The sequence below is a fragment of the Pristiophorus japonicus genome, chromosome 5 (genome assembly GCF_044704955.1).
Source record: "Pristiophorus japonicus isolate sPriJap1 chromosome 5, sPriJap1.hap1, whole genome shotgun sequence".
NCBI classification, from domain to species: Eukaryota; Metazoa; Chordata; class Chondrichthyes; family Pristiophoridae; genus Pristiophorus; species Pristiophorus japonicus.
In genome coordinates this window covers 297,495,668-297,521,722 of record NC_091981.1, presented here as the reverse complement: position 1 = coordinate 297,521,722, position 26,055 = coordinate 297,495,668, and the positions used below count along the sequence as shown (strand labels likewise).

Here is a 26,055-nt window from a genome sequence, read left to right as displayed (position 1 = left end):
CTACTACCATCCATCTCGTTAATCCTTTCCTCGCCCTCTCCACCCCATCGAGAACTATTGAGCTCATGGAGTTCTTCGGCACCGTTACGAGCTAACTGTTCAGCTGCCTCTGTTACTCTCCACCTCCCCTTTACGCTAAACCAGTTCCCCAACTACTCTTGCCCTGACCCCATCTCACGCCTGTTGTCACGCTCCTGTTCTCAAGCTAGCGTCCTTTATCCCTGTCATATTCTCCGACTCATGCCCACCCTATCTCGCTCTCCTGCCCTCCCTCCCGCCCTCTCGCCCTCCCTCCTTGCCTCTCGCCCTCTCTCCTGCCACCCTCCCTCTCTATCGCCCTCCCTCCCTGCCTCTCGCCCTCTCTCCTGTCACCCTCCCTCCCTCATCTCGCCCTCCTTCCCTCCCCCTCTCTCGCCCTCCCTCTCTCTCTTTCTCTCTCCCTCCCTCTCGCTCTTTCTCTCACCCTCCCTTTCTCTCGCCCTCCCTCGCTCTCTTTCTCTCGCCCTCTCTCTCTCTCTCCCTCTCTCTCTCCCTCTCGCCCTCTCTCTCTCTCTCTCGCCTGCCCTCCCTCCCTCCCTCTCGCCCTCCCTCCCTCACTCGCCCTCCCTCCCTCTCTCGCCCTCCCTCCCTCTCTCGCCCTCTCGCTCTCTCGCCCTCTCGCCCTCCCTCCCTCTCGCCCTCCCTCTCTTGCCCTCCCTCTCTCTCTCTCTCTCTCGCCTTCGCCCACCCTCCCTCTCGCCCTCGCCTACCCTCCCTCTCGCCCTCTCTCTCTCGCCCTCCCTCCCTCCCTCTCGCCCTCTCGCCTTCCCTCCCTCTCTCGCCCTCCCTCTCTCACCCTCCCTCTCTGGCCCTCTCGCCTTCCCCCTCCCCCTCTCGCTCGCCCTCCCTCCCCCTCTCGCTCGCCCGCCCTCCCTCTCTCTCTCACGCCCCCCCCTCTCTCTCTCACGCCCCCCCCTTTCTTATGTTCCCACCTGTAGATCTTATATAATACTTCTGAAACTCACTGGGTTAGTTAGTGATATTTTAAATTACGATTCTCAAGCAAAGTGAATGATTGTTGCAAATAAAGGCAGGCTTGCTTTTCTATCGCGCCTTTCATGATCTCTGGAAGCCCCAAAGCGCTTTACAACCAATGAAGTACCTTTTGAAGTGTAGTCACTGTTGTAAGGTAGGAAACGCGGCAGCCAATGTGTGCACAGCAAGCTCCCACAAACAGCCATAAATGACCAGTTAATCTGTTGTGAGTTGGTTGAGGGATTGGGCTGGACTCCGGGAGAACTCCCCTGCTTTTCTTCAAAATAGTGCCGAGGGATCTTTTATGTCCACCTGGGAGAGCAGACGGAGTCTCGGCTTAACGTCTCATTCCAAAGATGCACTGCACTGGAGAGTCAACGTAGATTCTGTGCTCCAGTCCCTGGAGTGGGACTTGAACCCACAACTTTCTGACTCCGAGACGAGTGTACTACTCACTGAGCTACGGCTGACACCATGGGAGCTTTAGAAACCTGGAACCAAACACATCACATTTGCGTGTTTGATTCAGGTGAATGGTGTTAGCACACACGGCGCTGTTTGTTGTGATCAAATGCGAAACGATGTGCCACAAAATACATTTCAGTGGTAGTTGTCCTTGGGAAAGGTCACATTTCATTTCTCAGGCCTTTATTGCATTGCATTTTCTTCCACAACTACCCCTCTACTGCCTCATCAAATCATCTATCCCAATATTCTCTTCGATTGGGGTTTAATGGGGTTCCTGCTCTGGGCCTGATGCACTCCTCCCATTGGTTGGAGTCTCTACTCTGGGACTGATCCAGCCCTCCCATTGGTTAGAATCTCTACTCTGGGCCTGATCCACCCCTCCCATTGGTTGGAGTCTCTACTCTGGGCCTGATCCACCCCTCCCATTGGTTGGAATATCTACCCTGAGCCTGATCCACCCCTCCCATTGGTTGGAGTCTCTACTCTGGGCCTGATCCACCCCTCCTATTGATTGGAATATCTACCCTGAGCCTGATCCAGCCCTCCCATTGGTTGGAGTCTCAACTCTGGGCCTGATCCAGCCCTCCCATTGGTTGGAGTCTCTACTCTGGGCCTCTGATTCAGCCCTCCCATTGGTTGCAGTCCCTACCCTGAGCCTGATCCACCCCTCCCATTGGTTAGAATCTCTACCCTGAGCCTTATCCAGCCCTCCCATTGATTGGAGTCTCTACTCTGGACCTCTGATCCAGCCCTCCCATTGGTTGGAGTCGCTACTCTGGGCCTGATCCAGCCCTCGCATTGGTTGGAGTCTGTACTCTGGGCCTCTGATCCAGTCCTCCCTTTAGTTAGAATCTCTACTCTGGGCCTCTGATCCAGCCCTCCCATTGGTTAGAATTTCTACTCTGGGCCTGATCCAGCCCTCCCATTGGTTGGAGTCTCCACTCTGGGCCTCTGATCTGCCCCTTCTGTTCCCTCTGGCAGCGTGAGTCTTATCAGTCCCCTGTCCTGCTCCTGCATGTTCTACATTGTTCTTGGCCCTCCGCTCCTTAAGCCCCCTTGTTGTGTTGCAGTTCCATGCCTAGCGATCATTGTCCTACGCCCATACCGTATTAGATCGGCCAGTGCTGATTGTGCACTACCCTGGCCTCGTTCAGTGTCCCCAAACACAAGTGCTCCTTCCAGCATATCATGATCACAAACAGAATCGCAGGCTGATTTCAGTCTCCTCTCCCAGCTCTGAGTGTGCAGGACCCCCCTGCTGGCCCTCTGTTGTCACCCCAGCTGACACCGAGCCAACTTCGAACCATAAGAACATAAGAAATAGCCACCTGGCCCCTCGAGCCTGCTCCGCCATTCAGTAAGATCGTGGCTGATCTGATCATGGGCTCAGCTCCACTTCCCCGCCCGCTCCCCATAACCCTTTACTCCCTTATCGCTCAAAATCTGTCTATCTCCCTCTTAAATACATTCAATGACCCAGCCTCCACAGCTCTCTGGGGCAGAGAATTCCACAGATTTACAACCCTCTGAGAGAAGCAATTCCTCCTCATTTCCGTTTTAAATGGGCGGCCCCTTATTCTGAGACACAGTGAGTTAGTTAGGTATTTTTTTGAGTTTAGTGTTTTTTTTTCAAAAGGGGGCGTTACCAGCCACTTATGCCTGTTTTGGCCATTTAAGCCAGTTTAGCCAGCTAAATGTTATTCCAAACTAACTTAGGCCAGCGTAAGTGTACGTTCTGAAAAACCCTGCGGTGAATTAATAAGGCAGCCAGAGATAGAGGGGAGTAAGGGGACCTTGCAAAGCATTAAACACCTTCAACAACATTAAAGAAGCATAAATACATTTAAAGCACCAAGCACTAAACAAAGCACAAAAAGTAATAAGCAATTAATCAACAAATAAAAAATAGAAGGAACCCTGCACCTAAAGCACCAAAACCAAAATAATAAGTAATCAATCAATCAATAAATAAATAACAAATAAAAAATAGAACTCCTACCTTAGGGAACGCAGCAGGACGCCGATGAGGGAGCCCATTCGGCCAGGGCTAGGGGCGGCGTGCTTCGGGCCCCTTCCACACAGCCTGCACAGCGTCGCACAGATTCGGGCTGCCAGGAGCTACTGCACATGCGCACACACTCTAGCGCGCATGTGCAGAGGTCCGGCACTAATTTCAGCGGCGGGACCTGCCCTGTCCCCAATCCACTGGGCCATCACCAAGGAGAGGCTGGGGAGCGGCCAGAATTGGGAGGAAGATTTTTGGCGCCCTTGGAGGCAGACAAAAGCAGTGCAACTCGGGTGAGGGCGCCAGAAAAATGGGTTGGGGAAATTTGAGCCTTATGTCTCCTAGTTTTAGTTTCCCCTATGAGTGGAAATATCCTCTCTGCATCCACCCTGTCGAGCCCCCTCATTATCTTATATGTTTCAATAAGATCACCTCTCATTCTTCTGAACTCCAATGTGTATAGGCCCAACCTGCTCAACCTATCTTCATAAGTCAACCCCTTATCTCCGGAATCAACGTAGTGAACCTTCTCTGAACAGCCTCCAATGCAAGTATATCCTTCCTTAAATGCGTTTGTGGATAAACAGATTATTTAAGTGCTGAACTATTGATATTGAAATGATCCCATTTGCAAACAGGCCCCGGGCAGCTGCTTGGTCACCCGTCCAGTCCTGTCCTCATCGCTCTCACATCAATACTGCAGTCATTGCTTCTACACTCAACTGACCCCTCTCATTCCTCCCAAACTCGAAATGACATTCCTGGCCTCTCTTCCTCCTCTCACTGTGTCCCGAGCACAGTGGTTATGTTCGCGAACGAGTAATCCACAGGCCTGGACAAATGATCCGGAGACATGGGTTCAAATCACATGTTAATTAAATACACCTGAAATTTTTTAAAAGCTAGTATCCGTTATAATGACCATAAAACTGCTGGATTGTTGTCAAAACTCATCTGGTTCAATCTGCCGCCCTTACCCGGTCTGATCGATATATTGACTCCAGACCCATAGCAATGTGGTTGACTCTTCATCATCATAGGCAGTCCTTCGGAATCGAGGAAGACTTGCTTCCACTCTAAAAGTGAGTTCTCAGGTGACTGAACAGTCCAATACGAGAATTACAGTCTCTGTCACAGGTGGGACAGACATTCATTGAAGGAAACAGTGGGTGGTTTGCCGCACGCTCCTTCCACTGCCTGCGCTTGGTTTCTGCATGCTCTCAGCGATGAGACTCGAGGTGCTCAGCGCCCTCCCGCATGCTGTTCCTCCACTTAGGGCGGTCTTTGGCCAGGGATTCAAAGTCTCCTTGGTAAAGTGGTTGACTCTTTACTGTCCTCTGAAAATGGCCCAGCAAGCCACTCGGTTATACCAACCCGTTACAAACAGGTTTCCCAAGAATAAAACCAGACGGACCACCGAGCATTGGCCTAGCCAACACACTCGATCGTCGCTGGGTCACAATCCTGGATGAGGAGGAATTTCTTCTCTGAGGGTTGTAAATCTGTGGAATTCGCTGCCTCAGAGAGCTGTGGAAGCTGGGACATTTATTAAATTTAAGACAGAGATAGACAACTTCTTAACCGATAAGGGGTTATGGGGAGTGGGCGGGGAAGTGGACCTGAGTCCATGATCAGATCAACCATGATCGGATTAAATGGCGGAGCAGTTGAGAGGCCAAATGGCCTACTCCTGCTCCTATTTCTCATGTTCTTATGTAACTCCCTCCCTAACAGCACTGTGGGAGCACCTTCACCACACGGACTGCAGTGGTTCAAGAAGGCGGCTCATCATGTCCCCCTCAAGAGCAATTGGGGATGGGCAATAAATGCTGCCTTGCCAGCGACGCCCAGGAACGAATCCCATTGCTCCACCTCGCACTGTAGCCGAGTTTCTCCCAGCACCTGGCGTCCCTCAATCTCCGACAATCCACAGGCTGTTCAAGTCCCAGCTTGGTGTCACCTGGTCACGAGCTTGCCGGCTGGCCTCGCCTTCTCCCACTCTTTCCAACTGTGTTAATGTCCTGCACTCGGTACGATTCTCCTCAACAGCTGATCGTTTAATTGGTACTGCCCTGGCTCCTCTAGATCTTCCCCACCTCCCTTCCGTCAGGTACTGAGTGTTTCCGAGCTGTGTTCAGCTCCCTTCCCTCGCCTCCCTCATTAGAGGAGCGATTGACGGAATGTTTGAGCCGCTTCCAAATCCTCCCGTTGCCGCGGGAACCCTGGATGCTTTCGTGAAGGCTTCAAAAGCTTTGATCGTAAAATATTCAGCAGCGATTGAAAGGCATGTTTCGAATTCCTGTCCCGGGCGACAAGGAAGTTACTTCCAACAAGCCCTTGAAGGTGTTTTTCCCTCTCGTCGTATTGTGTTTTGAAGTTTGAAAGTTTGATTGTGGAAAGCAATCACCAGGGGAATGAGGTCAACGGCTTGTGTAAGCTGGCAACACTGTCTCTGGGAAGGGTCAGTGCCGGGGGGAGTGGTGAGCACTCGGGTTTATTACCAGCGGTGTCGCCGTTGGCTGTCGTCATCATCATAGGCAGTCCCTCGAAACGAGGATGACTTGTTTCCACGCCAAAAAAGGATGAGTTTACAGGTGTTTCAATGAAGGACCTAATATTCCAGATCCCGAACTACATCCTGAAGATGCCTGTGCGTGGATTTTTTAACGTGTGGTGGCCGTTGCACACTCTTGTAATGTGGGAAATTGTCTCTGGGCAGCCAATTTGCACTCGAGCAAGCTCCCACAAACAGCAATGAGATAATGACCAGATAATCTGTTTTTTGTTGTGTTGATTGAGGGATAAATATTGGCCCCAGGACACCGGGGATAACTCCCTTGCTCTTCTTCAAAATAGTGGCCGTGGGATCTTTTCCGTCCACCTGAGAGAGCAGGTGGGGCCTCGGTTTAACGTCCCATCCATGGTGTCAGCCTAGATTTTTGTGCTGGAGTCCCTGGAGTGGGATTTGAACCCACAACCTGTTGACTCAGAGGTGAGAGAGCTACTCACTGAGTCACAGTTGTCAGAAGAATGCACCCATCAACACCCTCTCAGCAACTTGGCCCGAGTCCCGAGAATACATTTCCGAAATACCATAGTGTATCAGCAGCTTAGTGGTACATCCACATTCATGGGAACAGGAGACAACCACAGTCAGTCCGTGCTCTCTGCATCACCCAGTATTCCCCAATTCCCTTCCTCTGTCCCCTTTATTCCATGTGAGTGAATTGCGAAATGTTCCACAGTTTATATTGTTAGTTATCGGTGTGAACTGTAACCAGTTTCCTGTTTCTGTCTGTATTTTATCAGCATCATGGGCAGTCCCTCGAAATCAAGGAAGACTTGCTTCCACTCTGTGAGTTCTCAGGTGACTGTAAAGTCCAATACCGGAATTGCAGTCTCTGTCACAGGTGGGACAGACAGTGGTTGAGGGAAGGGGAGGGTGGGACTGGTTTGCCGCACGCTCCTTCCGCTGCCTGCGCTTGATTTCTGCATGCTCTCGGCGATGAGACTCGAGGTGCTCAGCGCCCTCCCGGATGCTCTTCCTCCACTTAGGGATTCCCAGTGCGCCAGCGCAGCCTTCAGCCGCCTGAGGAAGAGAATGTTCGAGGATCAGGCCCTCAAATCTGGCACCAAGCTCACGGTCTATAGGGCTGTCGTGATACCTGCCCTCCTGTATGGCTCAGAGACATGGACCATGTACAGTAGACACCTCAAATCACTGGAGAAATACCACCAGCTATGTCTCTGCAAGATCCTACAAATCTCCTGAGAGGACAGACGCACCAACGTTAGCGTCCCCGACAGGCCAACATCCCCAGCATCGAAGCACTGACCACACTCGACTAGCTCCGTTGTATTCTTTCTTCACTTATTTTCTCCTACATTGAGGTCCTGCTACAGTTGGGAAGCAGGGAAACAGACTTGTGCCCCCGCACTCCCCCCGCCCTCACCATGCTGCTGTGTTCTGGGGTGGGATCACTCACTGAGCCTCCCCCTTCTGGTCTGTGTTCAGTGATCTCAGTCATGTAAATGATGGGGGTGATGCAAATGATCTCAGCATCCCCCCCAGTGCTAACATAGAAAATAGGTGCAGGAGTAGGCCATTCGGCCCTTCGAGCCTGCACCACCATTCAATAAGATCATGACTGATCATTCAACTTCAGTACCCCTTTCCTGCTTTCTCTCCATATCCCGTGATCCCTTTAGCCGTAAGGGCCACATCTAACTCCCTTTTTGAATATATCTAAAGAACTGGCCTCAACGACTTTCTGTGGTAGAGAATTCCACAGGTTCACAATTCTCTGAGTGAAGAAGTTTCTCCTCATCTCGGTCCTAAATGGCTTACCGCTTATCCTTAGACTGTGACCCCTGGTTCTGGACTTCCCCAACATCAGGAACATTCTTCCTGCATCTAACCTATCCAGACCCGTCACAATTTTATATGTTTCTCTGAGATCCCCTCTCATTCTTCTAAATTTCAGTGAATATAAGCCTAGTCGATCCAGTCTTTCTTCATGTGTCAAGGGAGAAGCAACATTTAGCCAAGGTACCCGCCCCTTTTTCTGAAAGGTACAGATGCTTTCTTGGCGAAGGGCACCATTGGGTTTATCTGCCTTCCTGCCTGGCGGACAAACAGACTTGCTACGGAATGAACAATGCTAGGCACGTACAGAAGCACGCCCCAGAACAGACTCGGTGAGCCGAATGGCCTTCTGTGATTGGACTATTCTATGATTCCAGTGTCGGCACTTTCAGCAGCGGAGGGAGGAGATTCTGGACCGGGGCTTCGAGGGTTAAATTGTGAGGAGAGGTTGCAGAAACCTGGCTTGTTTTCTCTCGTGTTTGCAAGGTTGAGAGGCGATCTGATTGAGATACTTAACGTGATCAAGGAATCAATCAGGGTAGATAGAGAAACGATTTTCTCTGGTGGGGGATCCACACCAAGGGGGCACATTCCTAAAATTAGAGCTTGGCCTTTTTCGGAGTAAAATCAGGAAATTAGTAGTGGAAATCTGAAACTCTTCCCTCAAAAGGGTCAATTTAAATGTTCAAGACTGAGATTGCATCAGTCGTGGCTCAGTGGGCAGCACCCTCATCGGAGTCAGCAGGTTGTGGGTTCCAGTCCCACTCCAGAGACCGTTCCCACTACAGAAATCTAGGCTGACACTCCAGTGCAGTGCTGAGGGGAGTGCTGCACTGTCGGAGGTGTCGTCTTTCGGATGAGACGTTAAACCGAGGTCCCGTCTGCTCTCTCGGGTGGACGTAAAAGAGCCCGTGGCACTATTTCGAAGAAGAGCAGGGGAGTTATCCCCGGTGTCCTGGGGCCAATATTTATCCCTCAATCAACGTAACAAAAACAGATGACCTGGTCACATTGCTGTTTGTGGGAGATTGCTGTGTGCAGATTGGCTGCCGCGTTTCCCGACATTACAATATTGACTGCACTTCAACGAAAGTATTTCTTTGGCTCTAAAAAGTGCTTTGGGACGTCTGGTGGTTGTGAAAGGCGCTATAGAAATGCAAGTCTTTAATGAATTGTTGTTGGGTAAGTGTATCAAGGGACCAAGAGTTGAGGTACAGATCAGCCGTGATCGAATTGAATGGCGGAGCAGGCTCGAGGGGCTGAATGGCCTCCTCTTGTTCCTAGATCACATCAAAGGAGTTGCGGCATTGACGGGGTTAAACTCTAACTCCCAACACTTGAAAGCTGTGTGTATCGCACAACAGAGCCTTTATTGACAGCTTTTTCTTCTTCTCCCTCAGCATCTCGATGCACTGACTGCAAGAAGGCAAGCTGAAACATGGCCAGCGGGTCTCAGTCACTCGGAGACACAAAGGTGTGGGTAACATTTCCTGTTTAATTTAAACCCGACTGACTCCCGACTCTACACCTTCCAGGGCATCAAACGTTGTTGGTCACCGGGGAGCAGCGAAGGCGATGTGTGCCGAGATCTTCAGCGCTGCCCCAGGCAGGGTGTGTGCTCACCTGGACATTCTTTTATGAGACGGGGGGGTGGGGGCGGGGGCTGTGGAGAAACCTACCTCGCAGGCGGCCAAGGAGGGTTGAGGCCCTGTGTAGAACGAGCGTGCTAACCACCTCGGGACTGTACGCGAGGAGACCCTGTATTACCGCAGTCGGGGGGGGGGGAAATTTCCCTCCCCGAGAACAGCCAATCCGCACGCCCCGCAGTGCAGGTGCCCCGTGTTTGTGAACGGACTCGGCTCGACCGTGGGGGTAAACGTGTCCCTGGCCTGCTCTTCATGCCCTCCTCCCAGCTCCAGCACTGCTGGCTGCATTCCATTGTGTCGGGGGGGAGGAGGGAGGGGGCCAGTCCAGTGACTGTAGAACGCCTTTCTGCAGCTGTTGTCTCGTAAATACCCCCTTGTCTTCCGAGCACGGGCTCCTGAGAAGGAGGAGGGAGGCTTGACGGATGCTGCGGTTTGATGTCTGACAACAGTGCCAGTGTTTATGGTGTCTCTGCACCTCCCCTCGATTAACTTTGGGATAACCTGCAGAGTTGCTTCCTCTCCTCTCTTTTTCGTTGACGTACACAAACTGAAGAGCTGACACGGACAATTATCAACACTGAGCCTGACTCGAGAGAGAGGACGACACCACTGTGGCAGAATCCAGCATTACCCTGTGCAGCGTCGTTCTGTTTTGTCGCTGAGGATATGTGACGAGACAGCAGAGCAAGAGTTCACTTGGTTCTGCTGCGGCGACAGGTCGGGGGGGTTGGGGGTGGGGGTTGGGGAGGGGGGGCGGGCGCGGGCTCCGAGGTTAAATAACGCCCTCACCACCAGCACCCCCCCCCCCCCCCCCTGCCCAGGGTGTGGACAATCATGGCAGAACACAGCGAGCTCCTGGCGGAGCTGCCGCTGGTGGGGCGAATGACCACGCAGGAACGGCTCAAGCACGCCCACAAGCGGCGCACGCAGCAGCTGAAGAAGTGGGCGCAGTTCGAGAAGGACACGCAAGGGAAGAAAGCGAAGCTGGACAAACGGAGAAGCAACCGGGCGCCGCAGAGGATCCGGTTCCCCGACAACATCCGCCTACTGGAGGCAGCGTCTCGGAATGACGTCGAGGAAGGTAATGACCGTCTGTCTGTCTGTCTGTGTGTGTGTGTGTGTCTGTGTGTGTGTGTGTGTGTCTGTGTGTGTGTGTGTGTGTCTGTGTGTCTGTCTGTCTGTGTGTGTGTGTGTGTCTGTGTGTGTGTGTCTGTCTGTGTGTGTGTGTGTGTCTGTGTGTGTGTGCGTGTGTGTGTGCGTGTGTTCGTTGGGTGCTGGGGTTGTTGGTAACTGCACGTGCTTCACTGGGGAAGGAAGGGGTACTTTTTAAAATGTTTGCTCTCTGTATGTGGGTATCGCTATTCCATTATTTGAAGGGGCTGCTCCTCAAATTCTGGCTGCACTTCAGTCCCACGCTCCTGGTCTTTGGGCACCCTGTGCGGAGGGGAGCGGGCAGGTCGGAGGGCCTCCTCGTGGGCCTGCTCCTGGGCACGGCCAAGGTGGCCATCAACCGGTCCAGGCAGCGGGCGGCCGAGGGGGTCGTTCAGCCCGACTGCCTGCCTCTCTTCCGCGGTTCCATCCGAGCCAGGGTGTCCACCGTTACGCTCGCGGCCTTCCACGAAAGGTGGGCGCCGGAGGGACTGGAGTGCATCATCACCCCCCGGCAACCACATTTTAATATGATTTAAGTTTACCGTGAAAAGTTTAATTTGTTTAATGGGTCAGTTTTAGTGCCCCTCTTTAATCAGGGGGCACTTGTATTAATGTTCAACAACAAAATAGTTGTGGGCATCGCTGGCAAGACCAGTTCGAATTGTCCTTGAGAAGGTGGTGGTGAACTGCTGCCTTGAACCGCTGCAGTCCGTGTGGTGAAGGTGCTCCCAATGTGCCGTTAGGAAGGGGGGGTTCCAGGAATTTGACCCAACGATGATGAAGAATGGCGATATAATCCCAAGGATGGTGTGTGACTTGGAGGGGAACTTGGAGGTGGTGGTGTTCCTATGCACCTGCTGCCCTTGTCCTTCTAGGTGGTAGACATCAGTACGACAAAGGTCTTCCACCAGCCTGTCCTCGCCGCACAGCACTGCCGCCCAAGACATCAAGATCCACGGCGTGGCCCTGGACAACGTGGACCACTTCCCTTATCTCGGGAGCCTCCTATCAACAAGTGCAGGCATTGACAACGAGATCCGACACCGCCTCCAGTGTACCAGTGCAGCCTTCGGCCGCCTGAGGAAAAGAGTGTTTGAAACATAGAAAATAGGTGCAGGAGCAGGCCATTCGGCCCTTCGAGCCTGCACCACCATTCAATAAGATCATGGCTGATCATTCACCTCAGTACCCCCTTCCTGCTTTCTCTCCATACCCCTTGATCCCTTTAGCCGTGAGGGCCATATCCAACTCCCTCTTGAATATATCTAACGAACTGGCATCAACAAATCTCTGTGGTAGAGAATTCCACTGGTTAACAACTCTCTGAGTGAAGAAGTTTCTCCTCATCTCAGTCCTAAATGGCTTACCACTTATCCTTAGACTGTGACCCCTGGTTCTGGACTCCCCCAACATCGGGAACATTCTTCCTGCATCTAACCTGTCCAGTCCCGTCAGAATTTTATATGTTTCTATGAGATCCCCTCTCATTCTTCTTAACTCCAGTGAATACAGGCCCAGTCGATCCAGTCTCTCTTCATATGTCAGTCCTGCCATCCCGGGCATCAGTCTGGTAAACCTTCACTGTACTCCCTCAATAGCAAGAACGTCCTTCTGAAACCAAAACTGAACACAATATTCCAGGTGAGGCCTCACCAAGGCCCTGTTCAGCTACAGCAAGATCTCCCTGCTCCTATACTCAAATCCTCTAGCTATGAAGGCCAATATGTCATTTGCCTTCTTCACCGCCTGCTGTACCTACATGCAAACTTTCAATGACTGATGTACCATGACATCCAGGTCTCATTGCCCTCAAAACTGTCACCAAGCTCATGGCCTACAGGGCCATAGTAATACCCACCCTCGTGTATGGCTCAGAGACGTGGACCATGTACAGTAGATACCTCAAGTCACTGGAGAAATACCACCAGCGATATCTCCGTAAGATCCTACAAATCCCTTGGGAGGATAGACGCACAAACATTGGCGTCCTCGTCCAAGCCAACATTCCCAGCATTGAAGCACTGACCACACTTGATCAGCTCCACTGGGCAGGCCACATAGTTTGCATGCCAGACACGAGACTCCTAAAGCAAGCGCTCTACTCTGAACTCGTCCACGGCAAACGAGCCAAAGGCGGGCAGAGGAAATATTACAAGGACACCCTCAAAACCTCCTTGATAAAGTGCAACATCTTCACTGACACCTGGGAGTCCCTGGCCATAGAACGCCCTAAGTGGAGGAAGTGCATCCGGGAGGGCGCTGAGCACCTCGAGCCTCATCGCCGAGAGCATGCAGAAATCAAGCGCAGGCAGCGGAAGGAGTGTGCGGCAAACCTGTCCCACCCTCCCCTTCCCTCAACGACTATCTGTCCCACCTGTGACAGAGACTGTGGTTCTCATATTGGACTGTTCAGTCACCTAAGGACTCGTGCTAAGAGTGGAAGCAAGTCTTCCTTGATTCCGAGGGACTGCCTGTGATGATGATGAGATGGTAGAGGTTGTGAGTTTGATAAGTGCTGTTGAAGAAGCATTAGCGAGTTGCTTCAGTGCGTTCGCAGGAGTACTATGAGACAAATAATTTGACACCGAGCCACATAAGGAGAAATTAGGGCAGGTGACCAAGGTCAAAGAGATAGGTTTTAAGAAGCATCTTAAAGGAGGAAAGAGAAGTAGAGAGGTTTAGGGAGCAAATTCCAGAGCTTAGGGCCTAGGCAACAGAAGGCACGGCCACCAATGGTGGAGCATTTATAATCAGGGATGCTCAAGAGGGCAGAATTAGAGGAGTGCAGATATCTTGGGGGTGGGGGGGGGGGGGGGAAGGGGTTGTGGGGCTGGAGGAGATTACAGAGATAGGGAGGGGCGAGGCCATGGAGGAATTTGAAAGCAAGGATGAGAATTTTGAAATCGAGGTGTTGCTTAACCGGAAGCCAATATCGGTCAGCGGGCACAGGGATGATGGGTGGTGCAAGTTAGGACACGGACAGCAGAGTTTTGGATGACATCAAGTTTACGTAGGGTAGAATGTAGGAGGCCTTCCACAGACATAGAAAATAGATGCAGGAGTAGGCCATTCGACCCTTCGAGTCTGCACCACCATTCAGTATGATCATGACGATCATGCAACTTTAGTACCCCTTTCCTGTTTTCTCTCCATACTCTTGATCCTTTAGCCCTAAGGGCCACATCTAACTCCCCTTTGAATATATCTAATGAACTGGCTTCAACAACTTTCTGTGGTAGAGAATTCCACAGGTTCACAATCCTCTGAATGAAGAAGTTTCTCCTCATCTCGGTCCTAAATGGCTTACCCCTTATCCTTACACTGTGACCCCTGGTTCTGGACTTCCCCAATTCCGTCTGAATTTTATATGTTTCTATGAGATCCCCTCTCATTCTTCTAAATTCCAGTGAATGTAAGTAAGCCCAGTCGATCCAGTCTTTCAGACCTGCCATCCCGAGAATCAGTCTGGTGAACCTTCGCTGCACTCCCTCAACAGCAAGAATGTCCTTCCTCAGATTAGGAGACCAAAACTGAACACAATATTCAAGGTGTGGCCTCACCAAGGCCCTGTACAACTGCAGTAAGACCTCCCTGCTCCTATACTCAAATCATCTCGCTATGAAGGCCAACATGCTATTTGCCTTCTTCACCGCCTGCTGTATCTACATGCCAACCTTCAATGACTGATGTACCATGACACCCAGGTCTCGTTGCACCTCCCCTTTTCCTAATTTGTCACCATTCAGATAATATTCTGCCTTCCTGTTTTTGCTACCAAAGTGGATAACCTCACATTTATCGACATTATGCTGCATCTGCCATGCATTTGCCTACGCACCTAACCTGTCCAAGTCACCCTGCATCCTCTTAGCATCCTCCTCACAGCTCACACTGCCATCCAGCTTCGTGTCATCTGCAAACTTGGAGATATTATATTTAATTCCTTCGTCTAAATCATTAATGTATATTGTAAATAGCTGGGGTCCCAGCACTGAACCTTGCGGTACCCCATTAGTCACTGCCTGCCATTCTGAAAAGGACCCATTTATTCCTACTCTTTGCTTCCTATCTGCCAACCAGTTCTCTATCCACGTCAGAACATTACCCCCAATACCATGTGCTTTAATTTTGCACACTATTCTCTTGTGTGGGACCTTGTCAAAAGCCTTTTGAAAGTCCAAATACACCACAGCCATTGGTTCTCCCTTGTCCACTCTACTAGTTACATCCTCAAAAAATTCTAGAAGCTTTGTCAAGCATAAATCCATGCTGACTTGGACTGATCCTGTCACTGCTTTCCAAATACGCTGCTATTACATATTTAATAATTGATTCCAACAATTTCCCCACTACCGATGTCAGGCTAACCTGTCTATAATTACCTGTTTTCTCTCTCCCTCCTTTCTTAAAAAGTGGGGTTACATTAGCTACCCTCCAATCCATACGAACTGATCCAGAGTCTATAGAATGTTGGAAAATGACCACCAATGCATCCACTATTTCTAGGGCCACTTCCTTATGTACTCTGGGATGCAGACTATCAGGCCCTGGGGATTTATCGGCCTTCAATCCCATCAATTTCCCAAACACAGTTTCCTGCCGAATAAGGATTTCCTTCAGTTCCTCCTTCTCGCTAGACCCTCGGTCCCCTAGTATTTCTGGAAGGTTATTTGTGTCATCCTTCGTGAAGACAGAACCAAATTATTTGTTCAATTGGTCTGCCATTTCTTTGTTCCCCATTATAAATTCACCTGATTCTGACTGCAAGGGACCTACATTTGTCTTCACTAATCTTTTTCTCTTTGCATATCTATAGAAGCTTTTGCTGTCAGTTTTTATGTTTCCTGCAAGCTTCCTCTCATACTCTATTTTCCACTCCTAATTAAACCCTCTGTCCTCCTCTGCTGACTTCTAAATTTCTCCCAGTCCTCAGGTTTGCTGCTTTTTCTGGCCAATTTATATGCCTCTTGGATTTAACACTATCCCTAATTTCCCTTGTTAGCCATGGTTGAGCCACCTTTCCCGTTTTATTTTTACACCAGACAGGGATGTACAATTGTTGGAGTTCATCCATGTGATCTTTAATGTTTGCCATTGCCTATCCACCGTCAACTCTTTAAGTATCATTTGCCAGTCTATTCTAGCCAATTCATGTCTCATACCATTGAAGTTTCCTTTCTTTAAGTTCAGGACCCTAGTCTCTGAATTAACTGTGTCACTCTCCATCTTAATGAAGAATTCTACCACATTATGGTCACTCTTCCCCAAGGGGCTTCGCACAACAAGATTGCTAATTGATCCTCTCTCATATCGCAACACCCAGTCTAGGATGGCCAGCTCTCTAGTTGGTTCCTCGACATATTGGTCTAGAAAACCATCCCTTACACACTCCAGGAAATCCTCCTCCACCGTATTGCTACCAGTTTGGTTAGCCCAATCTATATGTAGATTAAAGTCGCCCATGATAACTGCTGTACCTTTATTGCACGCGTCCTTAATTTCCTGTTTGATGCCATCCCCAACCTCACTACTACTGTTTGGTGGTCTGTACACAACTCCCACTTGCGTTTTCTGCCATTTGGTGTTCCGCAGCTCTACCCATACAGATTCCACATTATCCAAGCTAATGTCCTTCCTTACTATTGCGTTAATCTCCTCTTTAACCAGCAATGCTACCCCACCTCCTTTTCCTTTCTGTCTATCCTTCCTGAAAATTGAATACCCCTGGATGTTGAGTTCCCAGCCTTGGTCACCCTGGAGCCATGTCTCCGTAATCCCAATTATATCATATCTGTTAACAGCTATCTGCGCAGTTAATTCATCCACCTTATTACGAATGCTCCTCGCATTGAGACAAAGAGCCTTCAGGCTTGTTTTTTTAACGCTCTTTGTCCTTTTAACGCTCTTTGTCCTTTTAGAATTATGTTGTAATTTTGATTTTTACCCTTGATTTCACTGTCCTCCACTTTTCCTTATCTCCTTTCTGTCTTTTGCTTCTGCTCCCATTTTACTTCACTCTATCTCCCTGCATAGATTCCCATCCCCCTGCCATATTAGTTTAAACCAGGAGTGTGTTGGAACAGTCAAGTTTAGAGGTAACACAGGCATGGATGAGGGTTTCAGCAGCGGATGAGCTGAGGCAAGGGCAGAGATGGGGGATATTATGGAGTTGGAACTATGCTGTAGATATGTGGTTGAAAGCTAATTTTAGGGCTAAATATGACACTGAGGTTGTGAACAGTGTGGCTCACCCTCAGACAGGAGTTGGGGAGAGGGATGGAGTCAGTGACTAGGGAACGGAGTTTGTGGCGGGGACCGAAAACCATGGCTTCGATCTTCCCAATATTTAATTGGAGAAAAAAATCTGCTCATCCAGACGGACAAGCAGTATGACTATTTAGAGACCGTGGAGGGGTAAAGAGAAGTGGTGGTGAGGTAGAGCTGGGTGTCGTCAGCGTACATGTGGAAACTGACACTGTGTTTCCAGATGATGTCGCCAAGGGGCAGCATGTAGATGAAAAATAGGAGGGGGCCAGAGTTAACGATGCGGGGACGGGGAGAGAAGCCATTGCAGGTGATTCTCTGTCTATGATGAGATAGGTAAGAATGGAACCAGGCGAGTGCAGTCCCACCCAGCTGGACGATGGTGGAGAGGTGTTGGAGGAGGATGGAGTGGTCAAAAGCTGCAGACAGGTGGTGAGGAGAGAGCACCCTTAACAATGTCAGCTAACATGGGAGCCAGAAAAGGAAGTTGGGGGTAAGCAGTTTAGTGGGATAGGATTGAGGGAGCAGGATGTGGGTCTCATGTACAAGATGAGATCAGAGAGAAACTAGAGAAAGATGTGAGGTCAGGGCTAGGGCAGGGAGGATCCTTAGAGGTAGTTTGGCCCGGTGGGCTCGGTGAAGGAAGGGAAGTGGCAGAGGCGGCTGAACGGAAGGTCTCAATCTTAGAGGCAAAGAAGTCCGTGAGCTCCTCACACTTATTGTTGGGGGTGAGGGTAGAGCAGGCAGGACAGGGGGGTTTAAGAAGAAGGTTAGCAATGGAGAATAAAAGTCGGGGTTTATCTTTACATTCCAGAATGATCCTGGAATAGTGAGCAATTTTGGCAGACAAGAGCAGGACCCGATAATGCTTTATGTAGATTTGGCAGTGAATGGCTAAACCAGTTGCTTTCCCATCCATCTCCGTTTTAAACGGGCGACCCTTTATTCTGAAACTATGCCCCTAGTTCTAGATTCCCTCACGAGGGAAAACATCCTCTCTGCATCTACCTTGTCGAGCCCCCTCATTATCTTGTATGTTTCAATAAGATCACCTCTCATTCTTCTAAACTCAATTGAGCATAGGCCCAATCTACTCAACCTTGCTTCATAAGTCAACACCCTCATCTCCGGAATCAACCTAGTGAACCTTCTCTAAACAGCCTCCAATGCAAGTAGATCCCCCCCTCAAATAAGGAGACTAAAACTGTATGCATTACTCCAGGTGTGGCCTCACCAATACCCTGTACAGTTGTAGTAGGACTTCTCTGCTTTTATACTCTATCCCCCTTGCAATAAAGGCCAACATTCCACTTGCCTTCCTGATCACCTGCTGTACCTGCAGACTAACTTTTTGTGTTTCATGCACAAGGACCCCCAGGTCCCTCTGTATTGCAGCACTTGCCAATTTTTTTCCATTTAAATAATAATTTGCTTTTTTTATTTTTTCTACCATCAAACTTACCCACATTATACTCTTATCTGCCAAATATTTGCCCACTCACTTGGCCTGTCTATATCCCTTTGCAGATTCTTTGCATCCTCCTCACAACTTGCTTTCCCACCCATCTTTGTATCATCAGCAAACTTGGCTACATTACACTCGGTCCCTTCATCTAAGTCATTAATATAGATTGTAAATAGTTGAGGCCCCAGCACTAGTAACCGTTTGCCAATCTGAAAATGATCTATTTATCGCAACTCTGTTTTCTGTTAGTTAGCCAATTCTCTATCCATGCTAATATATTACCCCTAGCCCTGTGAACTTTTATCTTGTACAGTAAACTTTATGTGGCACCTTATCGAATGCCTTCTGGAATCCAAATACATGACATCCACTGGTTCCCCTTTATCCACCCTGATCGTTACATCCTCAAAGAACTCCAGCAAGTTTATCAAACATGATTTCCGTTTTATAAAACCATGTTGACTGCTTGACTGTATTACAATTTTCAAAATGTTCTGCTACTACTTCCTTAATAATGATTTCCCAACGACAGATGTTAGGCTAACTGGTCTATAATTTCCTGCTTTCTGTCTCCCTCCTTTCTTAAAAATAGTGGCGTTACATTTGTGGTTTTCCAATCCATGGGACCTCTCCAGAATCCAGGGAATTACAACCAATGCATCCACTATCTCTGCAGCCACTTCTTTTAAGACCCTAGGATGCAGGCCATCAGTTCCAGGGGACTCATCCACCTTCAGTCCCATTAGTTTGTCTAGTACTTTTTGTCTAGTGATCATTTTAAGTTCCCCCACCAATATCCCCCTGATTATCAATTATTGGGATGTTTTTAGTGTCTTCTACCATGGAGATCGATGCAAAATATTTGTTCAAAGTCTCTGCCATTTCCATGTTCCCCATTATTAATTCCCCAGTCTCATCCTCTAAGGGACCAACGTTTATTTTGGCCACTCTTTTCCTTTTTATATACTTGTAGAAGCTCTTACTATCTGTTTTTATATTTCTTGCTAGTTTACTCTCATAATCTATCTTCTCTGCTTGTCTGGCTCAGAGTCCAATTTTGTTTGAAAGCACTCCTGGGAAGCGCCTTAGAAACATAGAAAATAGGTGCAGGAGTAGGCCATTCGGCCCTTCGAGCCTGCACCGCCATTCAATGAGTTCATGGCTAAACATGCAACTTCAGTACCCCATTCCTGCTTTCTCGCCATACCCCTTGATCCCCCAGTAGTAAGGACTACATCTAACTCCTTTTTGAATATATTTAGTGAATTGGCCTCAACTACTTTCTGTGGTAGAGAATTCCACAGGTTCACCACACTCTGGGTGAAGAAGTTTCTCCTCATCGCGGTCCTCAATGGCTTACCCCTTATCCTTAGACTGTGACCCCTGGTTCTGGACTTCCCCAACATTGGGAACATTCTTCCTGCATCTAACCTGTCTAACCCCGTCAGAATTTTAAACGTTTCTATGAGGTCCCCTCTCATTCTTCTGAACTCCAGTGAATACAAGCCCAGTTGATCCAGTCTTTCTTGATATGTCAGTCCCGCCATCCCGGGAATCAGTCTGGTGAACCTTCGCTGCACTCCCTCAATAGAAAGAATGTCCTTCCTCAGGTTAGGAGACCAAAACTGTACACAATACTCCAGGTGTGGCCTCACCAAGGCTCTGTACAACTGTAGTAACACCTCCCTGCCCCTGTACTCAAATCCCCTCGCTATGAAGGCCAACATGCCATTTGCTTTCTTAACCGCCTGCTGTACCTGCATGCCAACCTTCAATGACTGATGTACCATGACACCCAGGTCTCTTTGCACCTCCCCTTTTCCTAATCTGTCACCATTCAGATAATAGTCTGTCTCTCTGTTTTTACCACCAAAGTGGATAACCTCACATTTATCCACATTATACTTCATCTGCCATGCATTTGCCCACTCACCTAACCTATCCAAGTCGCTCTGCAGCCTCATAGCATCCTCCTCGCAGCTCACACTGCCACCCAACTTAGTGTCATCCGCAAATTTGGAGATACTACATTTAATCCCCTCGTCTAAATCATTAATGTACAATGTAAACAGCTGGGGCCCCAGCACAGAACCTTGCAGTACCCCACTAGTCACTGCCTGCCATTCCGAAAAGTACCCATTTACTCCTACTCTTTGCTTCCTGTCTGACAACCAGTTCTCAATCCATGTCAGTACACTACCCCCAATCCCATGTGCTTTAACTTTGCACATTAATCTCTTGTGCCTTGGGACGGTTTACGTCATTAAAGCTGCTACATAAATGCAAGTTGTTGTTGTTGTATTAGGATGGGAGCGGAGAACCGTACTTCGGCCTGGAGCCAGGTGTGGAGCGAGCGTCGGGTGCAGATGCAAGGCTGATGCAGGTGGATCCAGGAGCCTGGGCTGGGGAGGGAGTGCAGTGGGGGGAGCTGCAGCATTGATGTTTTTTACATCAGTGACCATTTCTGCCGACGCCTTGATGGAAAGTCCCAGCTTCCTCAGGGAAAACAAGCAGCAGGAGTGACGGGAGGCGGCCAGTGAGTGTGTCTGGTGCTGGACCCAGGCAGAAGGCGAGTCTCTCCTTGCAGTATTGGAGCCTGAGGTAAATGAGGGCTCCGGGGGCAGATTGGCTGCTGTTGAGGCAGAGGCGGTGATGCAGCGGAAGAGGATAAGGGTGTCAGAGGCGTCACATGGTTGCGAACATTGTAAACCGTCTGGTGCAACCTGAGACAAAAGAGAGTTCTACCCTTGAAACGTTAGCCTGTCCTTCCTGCTCACAGGTGCTGACTGACCCGAGAGTGTCTCCAGCATTTAGAATCAGAGACATTTACAGCACGGAAGGAGGCCATTTCGGCCCATCGTGTCCACGCAGGCGACCAAGAGCTATCCAGCCTGATCCCACTTTCCAGCTCTAGGTCCGTAGCCCTGCAGGTTACGGCACTTCAGGTGCACATCCAAGTATTTTTTAAATGTGGTGAGGGTTTCTGCCTCTACCACCCTTTCAGGCAGTGAGTTCCAGACCCCCACCACCCTCTGGGTGAAGAAACTTCCCTCAACTCCCCTCTAAACCTCCCCCCCAATTACTTAAAATGTATGCCTCCTGGTTATTGAACCCTCTGCTAAGGGAAACACTCTATCTCGGCCCCTCGTAATTTTATACCCCTCAATAAGGTCTTCCCTAACAAGTCTTTTATACACTTTAAGCACAACCTCTCTGGTTTTATTTCAGATTTGTGGCATTATTTTTATTTGAACAGTTTCTAGCATTGTTGCGATTAATGAGGAGCTGTTTTGGTGACAAGAGACGCCTCGTTCTCGCTCCAAATAAATACAGGAAGCAATTGTCTACGTTTTGGCACAAATGCTACAGTTTGTACCAGCCAGCCAACAGCAGTACGGCAACAGTGAGCGACTTCGTAACGCCCCTGTACCAGTAGTGAGCTCAGACACAAGTATCGCACACTGCCCCTGTACCAGTAGTGAGCTCAGACACAAGTATCTCACACTGCCCCTGTACCAGTAGTGAGCTCAGACACGAGTATCTCACACTGCCCCTGTACCAGTAGTGAGCTCAGACACGAGTATCTCACACTGCCCCTGTACCAATAGTGAGCTCAGACTGCCCCTGTACCAGTAGTGAGCTCAGACACAAGTATCTCACACTGCCCCTGTACCAGTAGTGAGCTCAGACACAAGTATCGCACACTGCCCCTGTACCAGTAGTGATCTCAGACACGAGTATCTCACACTGCCCCTGTACCAATAGTGAGCTCAGACACGAGTATCACACACTGCCCCTGTACCAGTAGTGAGCTCAAACACGAGTGTCTCACACTGCCCCTGTACCAGTAGTGAGCTCAGACACGAGTATCTCACACTGCCCCTGTACCTGTCGTGAGCTCAGACATGAGTATCTCACACTGCCCCTGTACCAGTAGTGAGCTCAGACACGAGCATCTCACACTATCAGTAGTGAGCTCAGACACGAGTATCTCACACTGCCCCTGTACCAGCTCAGACACAAGTATCACACATGGCCTCTGTACCAGTAGTGAGCTCAGACACGAGCATCTCACACTGCCCCTGTACCAGTAGTGAGCTCAGACACAAGTATCACACATGGCCTCTGTACCAGTAGTGAACTCACTGAGCGTCTAAATGTCTCTCAAACTGATTTGGGTTGTCTGACATTCCCCGGTGGATTTGAATGTTTCCATTGAGTAGTTTGTTGTGAGTGTGTGAGCCGGGGGCAGTTTATTGTTGGGGTAGCAGTTGATGATGAGAGCAGCTGTAACAGGATCCGAGTCCTCGCTGGATAGACGCTATCTTAGTCAAACCTTCATTCTTCTCTCTGGCTGAATCCAGTGCCGCTCTTGGGCCTGAGCCCTGAGGTGCTCTGTAATTATTCAGTAAATGCTCAGGTTCAGGATTGACGCTTATTTCAGTCTTTGACCAAAATCGCACAGTCTGCCTCGGGCAGCTGACTAACAGTACGCCTGGTCATATACTCAATTGTCCTATGGATACACCCCAACACCCTAAGATAGACAGATTTTTGAGCGATAAGAGAGTAAAGGGTTATGGGGAGCGGGCGGGGAAGTGGAGCTGAGCCCATGATCAGATCAGCCATGATCTTATTGAATGGCGGAGCAGGCTCGAGGGGCCAAATGGCCAACTCCTGCTCCTATTTCTTATGTTCTTATTTGTTCTAGCCATCACTGAACAACATTGCTCATTCACCTTTAAGGATGTATGCCCGAGAATACCCAAATCTCTCTCTAATACCTTTCCTTGGAGAGTGTATGAATGTTTAGCATTTGCACTGCCCACATGCAAAACACTCCACTTATCTAGTTTATACATCGTTTTCCAGTCATGAACCCAGTCTCCCAACACTTTAAGATCTGCCTGAATCAGACGAGCCTCTTCTACACTTCTAGCGCTCGCACTGATCTTGGTATCATTAGCAAATTGTGCTGCCAACTCCTGAATCCAGATCATTAATAAAAATAGTAAAAAGCAATGGTCCCAACACTGATCCTGCAGGACACCACTGGTGACCGGTCTCTGAACAGATCCAGGTCCATCTATAACTGCTCTTTGCCTGCGTGAGTTGGGGATGGGGGGAGTCGCGGTTGGGGAGGGGGGGGGGAAGGTCGTGTTGGTGGGGGGGGGTGGGGGAAGGTCGAGTCGGGGAGGGGGGAGCTCAAGGTGACGAGTGGATTGGGCGGGGGGAGGGGAAGGTTGGGGAGTGGGGAAGGGAGCTCGGATTGGGAGGGGGAGGGGCGGAGCTCGGGATGGGGAGGTGGGAGGAGAGGGGAGGGGGGGTCGGGCGGGGCGAGGGAGCTCGGGTTAGGAGGGTGTCAGGGGGGAAGCTTGGGTGGGTCTTTAAGTCTTGAAGAGGCGCCAGTCTTGAAGTGGTCTTTGATGAAGAGGGTATGGGGTGTTGTAAAGCTGAGCCCCGAGTTGAACAGGGCGCCATGGTTGAGCCCGAGACAATGGGCAGGGCATGCAAGGAATCAATGGCTTCAGGAGTCCCCATGTTGAGCTGGATGAGGGGACAGTGTAGAGGGAGCTTTACTCTGTATCTAACCCGTGCTGTACCTGCCCTGGGAGTGTTTGATGGGACAGTGTAGAGGGAGCTTTACTCTGTATCTAACCCGTGCTGTACCTGCCCTGGGAGTGTTTGATGGGACAGTGTAGAGGGAGCTTTACTCTGTATCTAACCTGTGCTGTACCTGCCCTGGGAGTGTTTGATGGGACAGTGTAGAGGGAGCTTTACTCTGTATCTAACCTGTGCTGTACCTGCCCTGGGAGTGTTTGATGGGACAGTGTAGAGGGAGCTTTACTCTGTATCTAACCTGTGCTGTACCTGCCCTGGGAGTGTTTGATGGGACAGTGTAGAGGGAGCTTTACTCTGTATCTAACCCGTGCTGTACCTGCCCTGGGAGTGTTTGATGGGACAGTGTAGAGGGAGCTTTACTCTGTATCTAACCCGTGCTGTACCTGCCCTGGGAGTGTTTGATGGGACAGTGTAGAGGGAGCTTTACTCTGTATCTAACCCCCTGTACCTGCCCTGGGAGTGTTTGATGGGACAGTGTAGAGGGAGCTTTACTCTGTATCTAACCTGTGCTGTACCTGCCCTGGGAGTGTTTGATGGGATAGTGTAGAGGGAGCTTTACTCTGTATCTAACCTGTGCTGTACCTGCCCTGGGAGTACTTCAGTCAGGGCTGGATGGAGTCTGGCCACTCCTGATATCTAACATTGTTCAACTGTTTCAAAGTCCGATCACTTGTAAATCTCTTAGTGACGAGCGATTTAAAAAAAAATGTTTCATTTCTTGCAGTTCAGCAGCTATTGAAGAATGGAATAACCCCAGACTTGTATAATGAGGATGGTTTGACTGCACTGCATCAGGTGAGTGAGAGACTTTGTGTGGCACGTACAGTCGGGGAGTGTAATAAGAACATAAGAAATAGGAGCAGGAGTCGGCCATACAGCCCCTCGAGCCTGCTCCGCCATTTAATAAGACCATGGCTGATCTGATCATGGACTCAGCTCCACTTCCCTGCCTGCTCCCCATAACCTCTTATCCCCTTATCGGTTAAGAAACTGTCTATTTCTGTCTTAAATTTATTCAATGTCCCGGCTTCCACAGCTCTCTGAGGCAGCGAATTCCACAGATTTACAACCCTCTGAGAGAAGAAATTTTTCCTCATCTCTGTTTTAAATGGGCGGCCCCTTATTCTAAGATCGTGCCCTCTAGTTCCAGTCTCCCCCATCAGTGGAAACATCCTCTCTGCATTCACCTTGTCAAGCCACCTCATAATCTTATACGTTTCAATAAGATCACCTCTCATTCTTCTGAATTCCAATGAGTAGAGGCCCAACCTCCTCAATCTTTCCTCACAAGTCAACCCCCTCATCTCCGGAATCAACCGAGTGAACCTTCTCTGAACTGCCTCCAAAGCAAGTACATCCTTTCGTAACTATGGAAACCAAACTTGCATGCAGTATTCCAGGTGTGGCCTCACCAATACCCTGTGTAACTGTAGCTGAGTGCGCCCAGTGTGTGGTGTTGGTGCACCATTAGTCTGTGAGTGTAGTGCTGCTGGAGATTGTGTGGTGTCAGGGAGCACTCGATCCTGTGACATTGTGCAGCTTTTCATTAGGGCCGTGACTGCTGGAACAAGAGTTAAATTCACGGTTCATTAATACCAGGGAGCAATTGGGGGCTTCTGGCCCATCCAGCACAGCAGGAGGCCATTTGGTCCATTGTACCCGTCCCAGCTCTTTCCCCATAGCCCTGCACATTTTTCCTTTGCAAGTGTATATGCGGGGCGAGGGACACAGAGGAGTGTTCGTGCTGGAAGCGTGGGTTTTAGGTTGCTGTGCGCTGGCCCTCCCCTTTAATACTTTGTGCTCGAACAGCCCTCGCTCCATCTCTCGCCTTGTTTTACAGTGTTGTATCGACGACTACGAAGAAATTGTCAAGTTGCTGCTGGAAGCGGGAGCGGACGTGAATGCGTGCGACAGTGAGCTGTGGACCCCAGTGCATGCAGCCGCCACCTGTGGGCACCTACATCTGGTGCAGCAACTGATCACACAGTTACGTACCCAGTCACAGCCAACACAGAATGGTGGGGGGGGGTGCGGGGAAAGGGGGCGGGTGGGG

General features: G+C 49.8%; 1 protein-coding gene across 1 annotated transcript in view; it reads left to right on the top strand.

The window, feature by feature from the left end:
* The first annotated feature begins 9,526 nt into the window (after positions 1–9,526).
* Positions 9,527–26,055, top strand: part of ppp1r16a (protein phosphatase 1, regulatory subunit 16A) — a 47,834-nt gene continuing 31,305 nt past the window's right edge. Inside the window, exons 1-3 of the mRNA XM_070881919.1 lie at positions 9,527–10,580; positions 24,727–24,797; positions 25,843–25,988. Coding sequence (XP_070738020.1) covers positions 10,334–10,580; positions 24,727–24,797; positions 25,843–25,988 — 464 coding nt within the window. The 5' untranslated portion in view covers positions 9,527–10,333. The remainder of the gene's footprint in view (positions 10,581–24,726; positions 24,798–25,842; positions 25,989–26,055) is intronic.